This window comes from Ochotona princeps, chromosome 23, assembly GCF_030435755.1.
Source record: "Ochotona princeps isolate mOchPri1 chromosome 23, mOchPri1.hap1, whole genome shotgun sequence".
NCBI classification, from domain to species: Eukaryota; Metazoa; Chordata; class Mammalia; order Lagomorpha; family Ochotonidae; genus Ochotona; species Ochotona princeps.
Window position 1 is genome coordinate 30,090,297 of NC_080854.1, and position 14,030 is coordinate 30,104,326.

General features: G+C 35.4%; 1 protein-coding gene across 6 annotated transcripts in view; it reads left to right on the plus strand.

The window, feature by feature from the left end:
• Nucleotides 1-14,030, plus strand: part of CDH18 (cadherin 18) — a 401,281-nt gene that overhangs the window by 330,300 nt on the left and 56,951 nt on the right. For 5 of the 6 annotated variants that reach the window (XM_058680026.1, XM_058680029.1, XM_058680027.1 and 2 more), the window contains one exon: nt 3,783-3,970. In XM_058680026.1, coding sequence (XP_058536009.1) covers nt 3,783-3,970 — 188 coding nt within the window. Of the gene's footprint in view, nt 1-3,782; nt 3,971-9,368; nt 9,510-14,030 lie in introns of those variants that run through there. The other variant, XM_058680031.1, reaches the window with a different exon arrangement.

Genomic DNA, 14,030 nt, shown 5'->3' on the forward strand with positions numbered 1-14,030 from the left:
CTGATTTTGCTGTTTTGTAGAACATATATATATATACACATGTTTATATTTTTGGTGTTCATCTCATGACAATGAATTATATTTTCAGAGCTATTTTGACCCACAGTAAATTTCTATTTGAATTGGGCCCTGTATATCAATAACTGAAGATGTGATTTGCCAGCCACCATATGTCTTGCAAATGTACAATCAGACCTTTTATTGTGTTATTATAATGTGCTGTGATTTAATGGAGCTTCCTCTTTTAAAATATTGTTTTTGGATTTTGCATGTTTAACTAAAATGCACTTATGTGATGTTTATATATTTTTATAAATTTTACTTTGTAAAGATTTGTAGAACTATTTTTGTCGGTTTAAGGAATCTCTTGCTTAGAATTTAGGGGGCCCGACATGGTAGCCTAGGACTGAAGTAATCACCTTGCATGCACTGGAATCTCATAGGGGTGCTGGTTCTAATCCAGGAGGTCCTACTTCCCATCCAGCTCCTTGCTTATGGCCTGGGAAAGCAGTTGAGGATGGCCCAAGGCCGTGGGACCCTGCATCCATGTGGGAAACCCGGAAGAGGCTCCAGGCTTCTGGCTTTGGATTGGCGCATCTCCAGTGGTTGCAGTCACTTGGGAAGTGAAGCAGCGGCCAGAAGATCTTCCTCTCTGTCTTTTCTCCTCTATGTATATCTGATTTTCCAATAAAAAATAAATCTTAAAAAATTTATTCAAATGTTTCTTTGATCGTATGTATTCGTTTCTTTCCTCCTGGTTCTTCAGTTCATGCCAGTGAGATTTCTTAACTTTGGACCATCAGTCTGATTTTTCCATTCTGATTATTTAATTATTACTATTATCACTCTTCTTTCACATGGATATTTTTTAATAGAGTCTTATTACATTGCAACAATCCAGTTCTCTACTGTGGGTAGTCTCCAACTATTTTCAGTGACTGTTATCTATTAATTCTGCATTTTAGCACTGGCATCTTCGGTTCTATAATTTTTACTCCATCACTTGAATACAGATTATTGACTTCCACTTGCTTATCTACATGTTTTGTTTGTTTAACTACACATTAGCAACATGTGCTTAAAACTATTTTCAAATATTTTGTTTTCCTTATAACAAATTTATTTCTGGCAGACAGTGTAGGAGATAGGCAGTTCCTTACACTGGTTCACAGCCAAATGCTTCCGATGGGTTGCATGGTCTAGCCTGGAACTGGGAGTTGAGGACTCAATTCAGATTTCCCAGGCAGGATGCAGCAGCCATCACCTGCTGTCTTCCAGAGTTCATGTTAGCACATTCATGAGACTGGACAGCAGAGCTGGTTCTCAAACCCAAGCAGTCTAGTATGGCCACGGACATACCAACTACCAGGCACATCATCCACCATTTATAACTTTCATTTTAAAAGAAGACAGCGTGACAGGTCTCCTGTGACTTTAATTGACATTCTTTTATATGTCAGTCGATTTTTTTTCATGTGCACACTTAAGGATATTTTCCTTATGTTAGATTGAGATCTCTCACAGGAGACGTATCGGAGGAAACTATACAGGCTTCATATGCTTTGTCGGTTCCTAAATGCAGAGTTTTTAGGGAGTAAGGCATTCAGCAGGAACAAGTCCAGCAATTGCCACCATAATGGGCTCTCTGCAGTAAGCTTACTACCTCCGAGTGTCAGCCTGGCTGAGCGCCAGCTGTGTAGGGCGTGGAGAGGTCAGTGGGTTCTCTCTGTGTGTGCTCTGTTACTCTTCCTCCTTCATTCCTCCTCTGCTGTGAAGAGGCATATGAAGATGTTTAAAAATTAGGTACTTGCAGTCATTTTTCCAGCATGTCAAAGTCATTTTTTATCATGAAAAGACAGAATATGTTTTAACAGTGCTTTGAATAAAACCACTAGAAGGGCAAAATAAGCTATACTGCAGTGCATATGTACTCATGGCAGCAGAATAGAGCAGGCTGGGCATTTTATAAATTTTTATAAATTTTATAAATGCTGTTCTGTGTTTATGTGTAGTCTTTAGGCAACTGCAGTATTTACATTTATCTTATCCTTGGATTAAAAATATCACATACATGTCCTCACAAATTGCTTAATCATCAATATTCCTTAGGTCTTAAAATAGAAGAAAATTGCAGATCATTTATAAACATATATATATTTCACATATATGAAATCAGTACATGAAAATGCTCACATATGTATATAAAACATTTCCAGCATAAATATCCATGTAAAGTGATGAAGCAATTATTTAAAAACGTATCAGTGTGATTGGCATTGATGAACTGGCTAAGTCAGAGCTCAAAGTTTAACCTGAGAAGCATCTACAAACACATATATTGGCCTTTCACTTCCACTAATAACATTTGTGTTAAGAAGAATATTTGAATTTTTGAATAAATTTAACAGGCAGCTTTTATAGGTTGGGATTTTGGGTTAATCTTAAGGAATGACTTATTTGCTCACCTGGAAAAGTTACTGAAGCAAAAACACAAGTTCTTTTAAAAAGCAATTAGAGCCAATCCTGTCCTGGGAAAACGGTGTATTGAAAGGGACAAGCTCCAGTGAACCAAATGCCCTTTCATTATTCTTGTCAAACCTTCATTTCTTAACTGTGATTTAGTTAATCAGTAGCATTTTATTATGCAGTCTAAGAAATAATGCTAAAAGGATCACATAAGGATATGAAATTATAGCACATCCAGGAAGAAAAATATGAGATTTGTGTATCTATTTGTTGTAAAATTATGTAGTCCTGAAACAAAAAATGATGACTATACCCCTATTGAAGTGGTAAAAATGAAAAATGTGCCAATGAAAGAGGCTGTATCTTAAAAATTGAGCATCTATGTTAGGAAAATGAATCTTAATAGCATATTATAATAAGTTGACTACAAAGCTTAACAATACACATTGTAGCATGTATCTCAGAAAGTCTGTGTTATCTACCAAGTTGGTACGTCTCTATTATTCTGCAGAAGTTAGCTTCCTGCAGCCATGTTAAATGCCTCTGAAGGGTTCCCACATTTATGGTGCTCTCTTCTGAATGCTTCCAGTTCTAAACAGTGATAGTTGCTAATATCGTGACTTTATTTATCCTCACTGTGTGTCTGTGTGTATTTCAGTGACATTTCATGTATTCACCCTGTCACACAACCACTGCTAACTCCTGTTTCCACAGTTTTTTGTTTAGAAAATTGAAACTATTCATTTTATACTAACTCTCCCTTCCATTGCTTTGTTTTTGGTAACTGCTAATCACGTTCTGATACCTATAAACTGAAATATTTTAGGTATTTCATTCTCACAAACAAGACAGATTGTAAATAACTATACAGATATATTAGCATGATAATGAACTATGTAAGCTCTTCCCCTTTCTCCTTTGGTTTCTTGTTGTATTCTAAATTCTTGAACTACTGCATATGAACTCCATGTGCTGCTTGAAACAGAACCAATGCAATAATTAATAATTGAGTTTTTATTTATGACAGGAATGCAAACTTAATAGATCTCTCATCTATTGCTAAAAATGAAAGGCTAATAAATATTACATATTCAGTTATAGAATTTATTTACATTTATTTTACATGTATCCTGACATTTGTAGAAATGCATTATTTCATCATAAAATATTATCTTAATATTGTTATTTAAAATGGAATTCCTAGTATGCATAGCTTAATCTAATGTTCATTTGAAAACAGAGGTGAAATATGTATTGATTTTTATTGTAGACTATTTTATGAGTGTTATCAATGTTTCATATGAAATATTTTTCAGAGCATTATGAACTCTATGTCCCTGAGTCAGCTCAAGTTGGTTCAGCAGTTGGGAAGATCAAGGCAAATGATGCTGATACAGGTTCTAATGCTGACATGACATATTCCATCGTAAACGGTGATGGTGTTGGGGTTTTCTCCATCTCTACTGACAAAGAGACCAGAGAAGGAATCCTTTCCTTAAAGAAGGTAAAAAGAAAATACTTTGATTTTTCAGTGATCTCACCCATCTTTCAGTAGTTGACTTTTGGCAAAAATTTAGTCTGTGCTGTTGGGTCATTAAAATATTGAAGTCTCTCTCTCTCTCTCTCTTTCTCTCTCTCTCTCTCTCTCTTTGTGCTATGTGTCCATTTCAGTAATGGTTGGGTAAACTCTTCTTATCCTTTGTAGGAAATGTGTTTTTAAGGAAGCATTAACCGACGTGAAACACACTAACAATGTACCTTACGTTTGCTTGTGTGTTGTCTTTATGCAAATCTTAATGAACAATTCCAGCGATAGTAAATGTCATGCACTTTAACTAAAATGTGAATAATTAAGCTGTCATCAAAATCACAAACCGGGGAGTCTGTAAAAGCAGCAGAAATGGTCTATATGGCATTAATGATATTCAGTAATAAAACTAAATCATTTCTATGAATATTACTAGTAAAATTCCCTAATAATTTGTCAGCAATATTGGAGTGTTATGAACAAGCATCTGATGACTCACAAGGGAGCATTTTTCAAAGCTGTACTGTTCTGATTTTACAATTCTCCAGATGTATTACAAAGAGCGATTACAGTTGGCCTGTAATCTATAAGGGAATAAAAATAAAAGTAATATCTCTTGCATATTTAATCAGAACACAAATTGAAGACACAAGCTTTCAAAATAAGTTATTCTTTTATAAGCATATAGCTTCATTTCTTATAATACTGTTATTAAAAAAGAGAACTCTTTAATACTTTTGAAAGGTACAGAAATAGAAAAAAGATTCTTAAGTGAGATTTTATTTTTACAATATATTTATATTCTAGCTTGATATCCAATCATTGATAAAAGCTTTGCTCTTCCTGTGTCTGTCAGGATTTCTTGATCTCTTCCATGTCTTTAATTCTATTTTTAAAATAATAGTCTGTTTACTTCTGTTTTGTTTGCCTGTCCTCTGTCTGATTGTATTTCTATAAATTCTTTATCTTGGCAGATTATTTATCGCTTTGCTTTCTCAGTTTTCTTCAAATTCATCATGAATTATGTTATACCTTTTCTCCTCAAAATTATACATAAAGACCAATGAATGCAATTTGTATGTTTTCAGAAAAATCATGTTAATTCAATAGATCTCAGAACTTTCCGATAATAGATTTTTCATGAATGCCTGTTTTGTTAATAATGCTAGTACTCATTTTTCTAATCTGTAACACTAAGGAACTTTTCTTAACTAGTATAAAATCACCAGTGAGTTGGTAGCACACGTTAAGAGACATACCTTTGCTTTATATTTGGGAATTCATCAAGTCAGTTTCAGAACAACCATTAACTTTCTCCCATTTTAAAAAAAATTCATTACAATTTGTTATTGGGAAAAAATACTACTCTTTGAATATGTTATGCTGAAGTTCTTTTAAAAATATAGCAGAGTGCAGACAATTAGAAATGAGTTTCTAAATGTAACTCTGAATGCAGTGTCGGTGTTTGTATGCTGCTCGGTTTCAGCTTGGAAAGAAGAAACTGAGATCCTTAGAATCTGGATTCACATATTTTGATACAATAACACTACAATGGGGTAGAGACTTGTCATTTTATCAAGCATGCTGAGTGAGTTGACTGTGGAATATGCTGAGAGCAATGACTGAGAAATTTAATTCTAATTAAATTACACACACATATGTTATGTGTTAAAGTGAACCTATCATCTTTGTCTATATCTATCTAATAGGCATTCATGCTCAGTAGCTTTTCTATTTGTATTATTTATGATCTCATGTTTTACTGTTCATAATTTTATAGTTGCCTCTCGTTACATATGAAATTGTTTTGAATCCTACCCAAAGGGGTGCCAAGAAAAACATGAAGTATTTGAATATTTGCATATATATGATATGCTATTGTTTCCAGCAAGTGTATTCTCATTTTCAGAATGTCAAGCCTAGATCAAGAATGTTATAATAAAACTAAATGTTTTTAATCGTTTTAAACTATGTAACTATATGTGTCACAATATTACTACATAACGATAACTATAAGTTTATATATATTGCATGTCTTATATGCTAACTTCATTGTTCCATGAATTACCCAGACATGATCAAACCCTCATATCAGGCACTCTCTGAGAACAGAGCTTCCAATGTCTAGAAGTAGACAGGCATTAACATAACGTGAAATAGATTCCTGGACTAATAATTAACAATCTTCACAAATAGTTCCAGATATTGCTACTAGGGAATACAGGCATTTGATTCTGTCTGATTTTGAGGAATGATTGGGCAGAATATAAAAGATGGCAAGGGAGAGCATTCTGAGTTAAAGGAAGAAAATATACCAAGACACTTTTCTGGGCAAAACATGGTGTAATTAAGGAATGTATGACAGAGTTGATGTCTAATATAGTTGACTCAACACAAGTGAGAATGAAGGATACATTCTATAGATTGAAAATTTTGCCCAATGGAAATTATCTACTATGTTTAAGAAATATGATTTTATGTCAGTATTTCTGTTACTCCAGGCAAATAATAACAAAACAGTGCATTAGTTTACAGTGCATTAGTTTACAGCTGCCATTAGTTTACAGCTGCATTAGTTTACAGGTTTACTCAACTTTCATTATATTCAGCAAATGCAGAAGGTATTCATTGACTGTTAGGCTAATTTGGTCCATAGTATAAATGAGCTCTGTTGTTTATTTGTTGATATTCTATCTAGTAGATCTGTCCATTTTTGAAAGCCTGTTGCTGGTATCTATGCCTCTTTTTAGGTCTGTTAATAATTGTTATAAACAACTAGATATCGGGTGAAAAAACCCTCATAATGGTCATTTCTTGTTGAATCAATGTCTTTTTCATGTATTTTGATAGTTTTTATGTTATCGGCTATTTTGTCTGATGTTGTAATGGTCAAAGCTGAACATGTTTTATTTTCCATTGGTATGGACTGTGGTATTCTAACCTTTAACTTCTGCTCCATTGCGTATTTTTGGTAAGGTGTGTTTCTCGTAGGCAGCAAACAGAGGAATCTTGTCTTTTCATCCATTTAGGCAGTTTGAATTTTTCTTTGAGATCTATTTATTTTTACTGGAAAAGCAGATATGCAGAGACATAAGGACACAGAAAGATTTTCCATCTGCTATTTCACTCCCCAAGTGACCGCAACAGCCACGGCTGAGTTGATCCAAAGCCAGGAGCCAGGAGCCAGGAACCAGGAACCAGGAGCTTCTTCTGCGTCTCCCGTTGGGTGCATGGTCCCAAAGCTTTGGGCAATCTTCTACTGCACTCCCAGGCCACATGCAGGGAACTGGAAGGGAAGTGGAGCAGCCAGGACTCAAACCAGCACCAGTATGGGATACTGACATGTGTAAGGCGAGGATTTAGCCCTCGGCTACTGTGCTTGACCCAGTCTGCATCTTTGAATGGAGAGTTTAGGGCATTTTCATTACGTGTATTATCAAAAGGCAGCAGCTTTGTTCCACTGTTTTTGTGGATGTGCTTTCCTGATGTCAGCAGGGTGAGCTTCAGCCTCAATGCCTCCAGTGACTCTAGGGCAAAGCCTGCTGCCATTGTCTGGACCAGCTATCTCTGCTTTTACTGGAGCTGGTGGAGAGGTGTGTGCCAGGCACAGCTGACTGCAAAGAGCACTTCTGAGCTCTGTCCTCTTGACCTGGGGAAATATTCACTGTTTTCTCTTCTTCATCAAAAATTTCAGGCAGTTAGACTTCTGAAAAAGCAGTCCCTTCACTGCGAAGCCTAAATTAGTGTGGTTATGTTTGATCTAGTAATCCTGGATTTCCTGGATGAATTATTTCTCATAGATTAATCTTGAATCCCCAGAAACACCAATATTTAGGAAACAACATGAAGGTGGGAGGGAACTTAAAGACAACTTTCAGAAAATAGCCGAGTTATTTCACATTGAAAATTTCTAGAAGCTGAAGTCAGCCTTATGGCATAGTGGCTTAAGCCGCTATCGGCAAAGCTGGTATCCCACATAGGTGTCAGTTCAAACTGCAGTTATTTAACTTCCAGTTTAGCTCCCTGCTAATGTACATGGCAAGCAGAGAAGGATGGCCCCCCTGTCCTCATGTAGGAAAGCTGGGGAAAGTTCCTGATTCATGTCTTCCACCTGACCTTTGTAGCCATCTGAGGAGTTAACTAGCAGGTGGAAGATGGTCTCTTTCTGAAATTTTGTCTTTCCAGTAAATGAAATACATTGAGTAAAGAAAATTTCTTTTTGGGATTTTATAAAAAAAAATTTTCTAAAAGTTAATGAATAAGGAGGAAAGTAGTCATTCAAACAAATAAAATGCACTAGGAATGTAATTCAGGATTATTTATATTAGACTCAGCGTTGGAGGCAGAGAGATTCATGCATAGTAGTGATTATTATAATCATTATAATTCTGAGCACAATGACTAATTTAAAAGGCAAGGGAAGACAAAAATAATAAATATGCCATCATCATATTGAAACTTGGTAGTGACAAAGCTCATAAAGATTATGAAGGAAATTAGAACACAGGATTTTGTTTTTAAGTCTGAGGCTGTAGTGTCTTCTCTGCAAAAACATTCAGTAGAGAGAAGAAATCAGGATAAGGAAACAGTGAGTCAGAAAAGGACCTAGGGATGTTGAAAAGGTTTTGCATGGCATCTTGAGCAGAAGTAGAAGACAACGTGTGAGTCCGTGCCTCCTTCCATGAAGCAACTCAGGAACTGGAGGAAGGGGATGGCTACAATCGAGTCTATGATGACCTAGCTGGAGTGTGTGCAGGACGCGATGTCCCTGCCTATTGGACTTTATTAGTTCAAGCTGTCTTTCACTTGTTTCCCTAATTTAATTTTTCAATGTTTTTAAATTTGGAAAGACAAGGGATGACAGAGAGACAGAAAGAAGGATTTAAAGAACTCCCATCTACTCCTTCACTTGTCAAACGTTCTCAACATCTGGGGCTGAGCTAGGGTCAGATCTTGGATGCCAAAACCCAGAGCCAGTCCCCTTTATGTCTGGAAGGTAACCAGTGCTCGAGCCAAATTGTTATCTCCAAGGGTTAGCGTTAGCAGAAGGCTGGAGTCAGTCCCACGTGCTGTGATGTAGGATATGGCTAACTTCACTAGTTTAGGTCCACCTCAGATTTATTTGTTAGGGTAGTCTAGATTTCCTTGGATGTGCTTCAGTGTTTACATTTATATGATTTCTGATGTCTCAGAACATGATTTTAAACCCCAGAGTTGCTTTGTTATATGTTTTATGCTGTGGATAATTATAATTTTGAGAAGTAAACTGTATAACTAAAGTGGAGTTTAACCTTCAAGAAGTACTGATTCGGATGACAGAGAACGGATAAAATTATGCTTAAAAATCTGTTTCTTATTGAATCTCTCCAGCAGCTCAGCTTAGCCAGCAGGGCAGAACACCTAATCTCCTCAAAGATCAAAATCAGCACAGCTCTATAAATAAGCCAGCGGAAGCAGCTACACATTCCTGCCCATATCATTCTTTCATCAGAAAATGGCCACGTCAGCTGCAGTGGTGCGTGGTGTGGTACATTGTAAATACACTTTGATAACTTTCATTCATTGTTTAATGGAGCCTGACTGGGTGGAAAGGCAAAGAAAGATAAGGTTGAATGCCAAGTTGATGTGTTCTTTCCTCTGACATCAACTTTTGTAGCCAGGGACCTGCTTCGCCCCAGCGGCATTCTTTAGAATCTCTTTCAGAGGCCCTTTTATCAACATGTACTCCTTCAGACAGCTGTTCCTAGGACTTATTTTTTTCATCACAAATCAATAATCCTATCTCGATTTTCAGGTAATACCATTTGTAATACCACTATCCTGTTTCTGTCTTATTCGATTGCATATGAACTGCCTCATATTAAACCGAAAAAATTTAATTTTTCTTTTAGGACATGAAAGAATGGTTAGAGAGGTAATCACATTAAAATAAAGCATGACTATTGATATTACCATTAGGAGAGGTGTGACATTATCTCAACTCTGCAGTTGTGTTTGCTTATTTCAGCATTTCACAAAGTGATTATGGTCAGTGTAAAAAATAAGATAAAAATGATGCTTTCCACTGCATTGGGCTTATATAATCAATTCTGACTCACTGCCTTCTTTTCCTCCTAACTCACTTCTCTTTGCACCATTTTTTCATTATACTTTCTAGAGCACTTTTTTTTCTTTTCTGTCTTGCTTGTCCTCGGTTCTTGAATGCATTTAGAACCACACCCAGAACAGACCACACTGTATTATACATAACATGCGCGGCTGCCATCTTGCTTTTTATCACCTGCATCCACTTCTTTCTTTTCCGAAGGAAGGTCTTTGTTTTCTAAAGTTTATGTTAAGTTTTGTTTTTGCTTTGTTAAATCTCTGAATGGAGATCTTTGATTACCTTTTATGCTTGTTGCACATACCATTGTATGCCTTTTTGTAATCACTCTATTAAGAAAAACAAAGCTGTTTCATACCTTTTTAAAAATATTTTAAAGATGTACCAAACCCTGAAGATGTATTTTGACCACAAAGTATCAGTGGTCTAGGAATAGAACTCACACATATAATAATACCTTTTTCTTATGTTTTGATAAAACACCATTTTACCGATACACCTGCTTTCAGAAGGCAAGCATTAATGTCGTAACTATCTCAGTAACTGATCATTTTATGGTTAAAGTGACTATTTTAGATATGAAAATGTAAAAATAAACCCCATTCTTACCTGTCCACTCCTGATATTCAAAGCCTGGATGATGGTGCGGCAAATAAGTGGAGGAGAGATCACATTTCTTGTAGCTTAAAACAGAATTTTAGGTTCTCTTTATACTCCATGATTAATGGACTCAAACAATTTGGTAAATGATGATTTAAGGATTCTTGTATTCTGGTAGTTAGATAGTGCCTGAGGAGAAATATACTTGAGTGATTGAAGAGTTGATAAAAGTGACAAATAAGAAACAATTAAAAATTTCTTAAGATGTAAATATTGCTAAAATTGATTGATGGGAAAGATGATAGCCACCTACAATATTGTGAAGTGTTTTAATTATAAACAGGGAAGGTATTATTTTATATGCTAGGAAAAGCAATGATTTGTGAAAGTAATTACCAAAAGGAATATGATGAAATTAAGAAGCTAAAATTTAAGATGAGATCAGAGCCAACTCATTGACACTGAGCTGTTAAACTAAGATATTGAGCAGTAGTCCAACTGTATTGGGATGTGAAAGTTTTGCCAGAATCAGCACTTTAAGAGAAAAGAATTTTAGTTTCTTAAGTCTGTGAATCAGTGAATTTAAATATTCCAAAGACACTCAGAGTTCTGATAGGTGAATTTAATCAACTTATAATATTATTTTAAGTCGGATAATCAGTCCTTGGAAAAACAGTGCATAAAGATAGATTTTGATGTTAATCATGTTATATTCTATTAAAACATCTCTATTTTAAACCAAAATGTTACAGCATGCTAGTTATTACTGATGACATTTTTAGTAGGATAGTATTGTACTTAATGAAACAACTTACGGAGTCACAGCCCAAGTGCAGATCCCATATGTGATACTTAATAGGAACATCTCAGAAGTTTCTTAACATTTTTGTCCCATCGTATCATCATTTATGGGAGGAGGGGCAGAAATATATGTTAAAGAAGGGTAATGATTCAATAAGCTGATTATGTTAATTTTTATGACACTCTCCTGTTTATTCATATTTCATATATTATATGGACATTTACAACCATGTTTAGACGAAAGATTATTCACTCTCCCATTACATGGATTTATTTATTCCAAACGCATGAGCTTAGAAATGAGATAGATAAAATTCTTTCCCTTCGATAGAATTGGTAGATAAGAATTATAATGCCAGACATGGAAGGCTAATCATATTGAAGCACCCAAACTTTTCTGAGCTCAGAGATAAACGAGAATGTGAGTCCGAAAACTCGAGAAGGCAAGGTAAAGGTTTGCATTGAAGATTCTTAAGCATGTGTGGACCCTGTGAAACAGCACCTAGTAAACAAGAAAATGAAGGTGACCAAGACTTCTATATCTACTCAGATTACCTGTCATGTGCAGAGATTAGATGCAAATCATTTTGAAAATTATAAAAATGGCAAATATGATCTTGAGGCATATGACACCTAATCACAGAATCCTTCCTTGTCAGTAGTAAAGGAAACTGACGAATAAGGTCACTGGATACTTGAGGACCAGAGGGGTGGACCAGAATATAAAAGCATGTGCCTTAGAGAAGAAGAAATGTACTTTTGAAAATAGGAAATATTAACATTGTATCAAAGTCATAGATCCCTTTATGTGTAATAGGATTCAAAAATACAAATTATGGACAATAAGTCAAGAATTAGATCTACAATAAAACAGTGCAAATGCAAATGAAAAACAATCCAGTAACATGTAATAAGTGTGAAAAAATAAAATCACTATTTTAGTTGCTGTTTAATGTATGGTGTTAATACATAGTGTTAAAGGAAATGCAAAATACATAATATCGACATATAAAATACCCTTCACAATGAAAATCAAATTTTTATGTATAGAATAGAAATATTAGAAAAATAGAATGCAACACTACCCAAGATTCCTAAACAAACAAATTAAGTTTATAACTTTAAAGAAATATTATATGTACATGGGAAAATATGAAAAAAACATTTTAATAACCACCATAATGGCATTCAAATTTAGCTAATGAAAAGCATAATACCATTTGACATCATAAACTGATTAATTCACTGACTATCCACTGTGAATAAATTGTCTATTCATCCTGCAAAATAGCCACAACCTTTGGTATAATAATACATGCAAGAAGAAGAATATTTACAATCAGATTGCTAGAAGGAGATTTTTTTCACCAATTTCAGTCTATGACACACATTTTTATATGTGATTAATGGAACAATGTAATTAACTGATAGACTTATGTGAACCAGTCAGGTGGCGGCTGTGCTACATGCCCCGCAAGCTCTCGGAGAGCACCTTGCCTGTCCCACTGGCTGGTGGCTCCTGTCATTCCTTGCTTTGGGGTCACATCACTCTTATCCCTGCCTCTGCCCTGCTACCTCTTCCTGTTTTGTTGCCTCACCTGCAGAAATACTTGTCAGTGGAATTAGTGCTCACATTGGAAATGCAAATCGGCTTATCATCTCATCTTTTCCTATGTAGCTGCATGCATCTTTTGTCATAGGTGAATATTTTAGGGGGTCACTGTCAACCCATGCTAATCTTTCTTCTAACCTAAGAAAATTCATGTCCCTCTCATTTGTTACTATAAATGCTTCACTCTGAGCATCCCTAAAGTTTTCAATCCATTTCAAAATTAATTTTATATTCAAATATTTTCAGTCCAAAAGCTCTAAATCTAATCTCCATTTGATCTGAGTGAAACTGTGAATAGATTGAATCCTTGACCAAAAATATTCTGTGTTTTGGTACCTATTTAACTACAAATAAGCTATTTGCCTCCATGATACAGTGGTAGATGAGGCATAAAATAACAGTCAGCGATAGTGATAGTCCAATAAGTTCAAAGTCCAACCAAAAAAAAAAATGCCATTAGATTTCAAGGCCCCAATTTGATAGTAACAGTTTGTGATTGGTAATGTACTCTCTTCTTTCTTTTTTTCCCCTTTGTTTTGATAATGTCCTCTTTTCCTGCTCTGTGCATAAATTATGTGAAAACTCTTTTCCCAACAGAGGTCACTATCATTCCATAGCAGCAAACTGAAGTTTCTAAACATGAAACCTAAAGTCTCCTCTGCAGGTGGTGAGCAACAACGCAAGTCCAATAACCAGACATACAGTTATATGTCCCAGAGACGTGAGGTTGGTCACAGAGCTGAAAAAGGAGTGGAGTGTCAGCTCCACTGGAGACACCAGGGGCAGTAAAGCCCTCCCAAGTTTCGACATTTTATATTCAGAATCTCAAGTGAATATCTTTCTGTAGTTTCAAGTGACCCTGTTTATGATGGTTTGCAATGGCTGCTCACCAAAAAAAAAGATAAACACAAAATATCTAA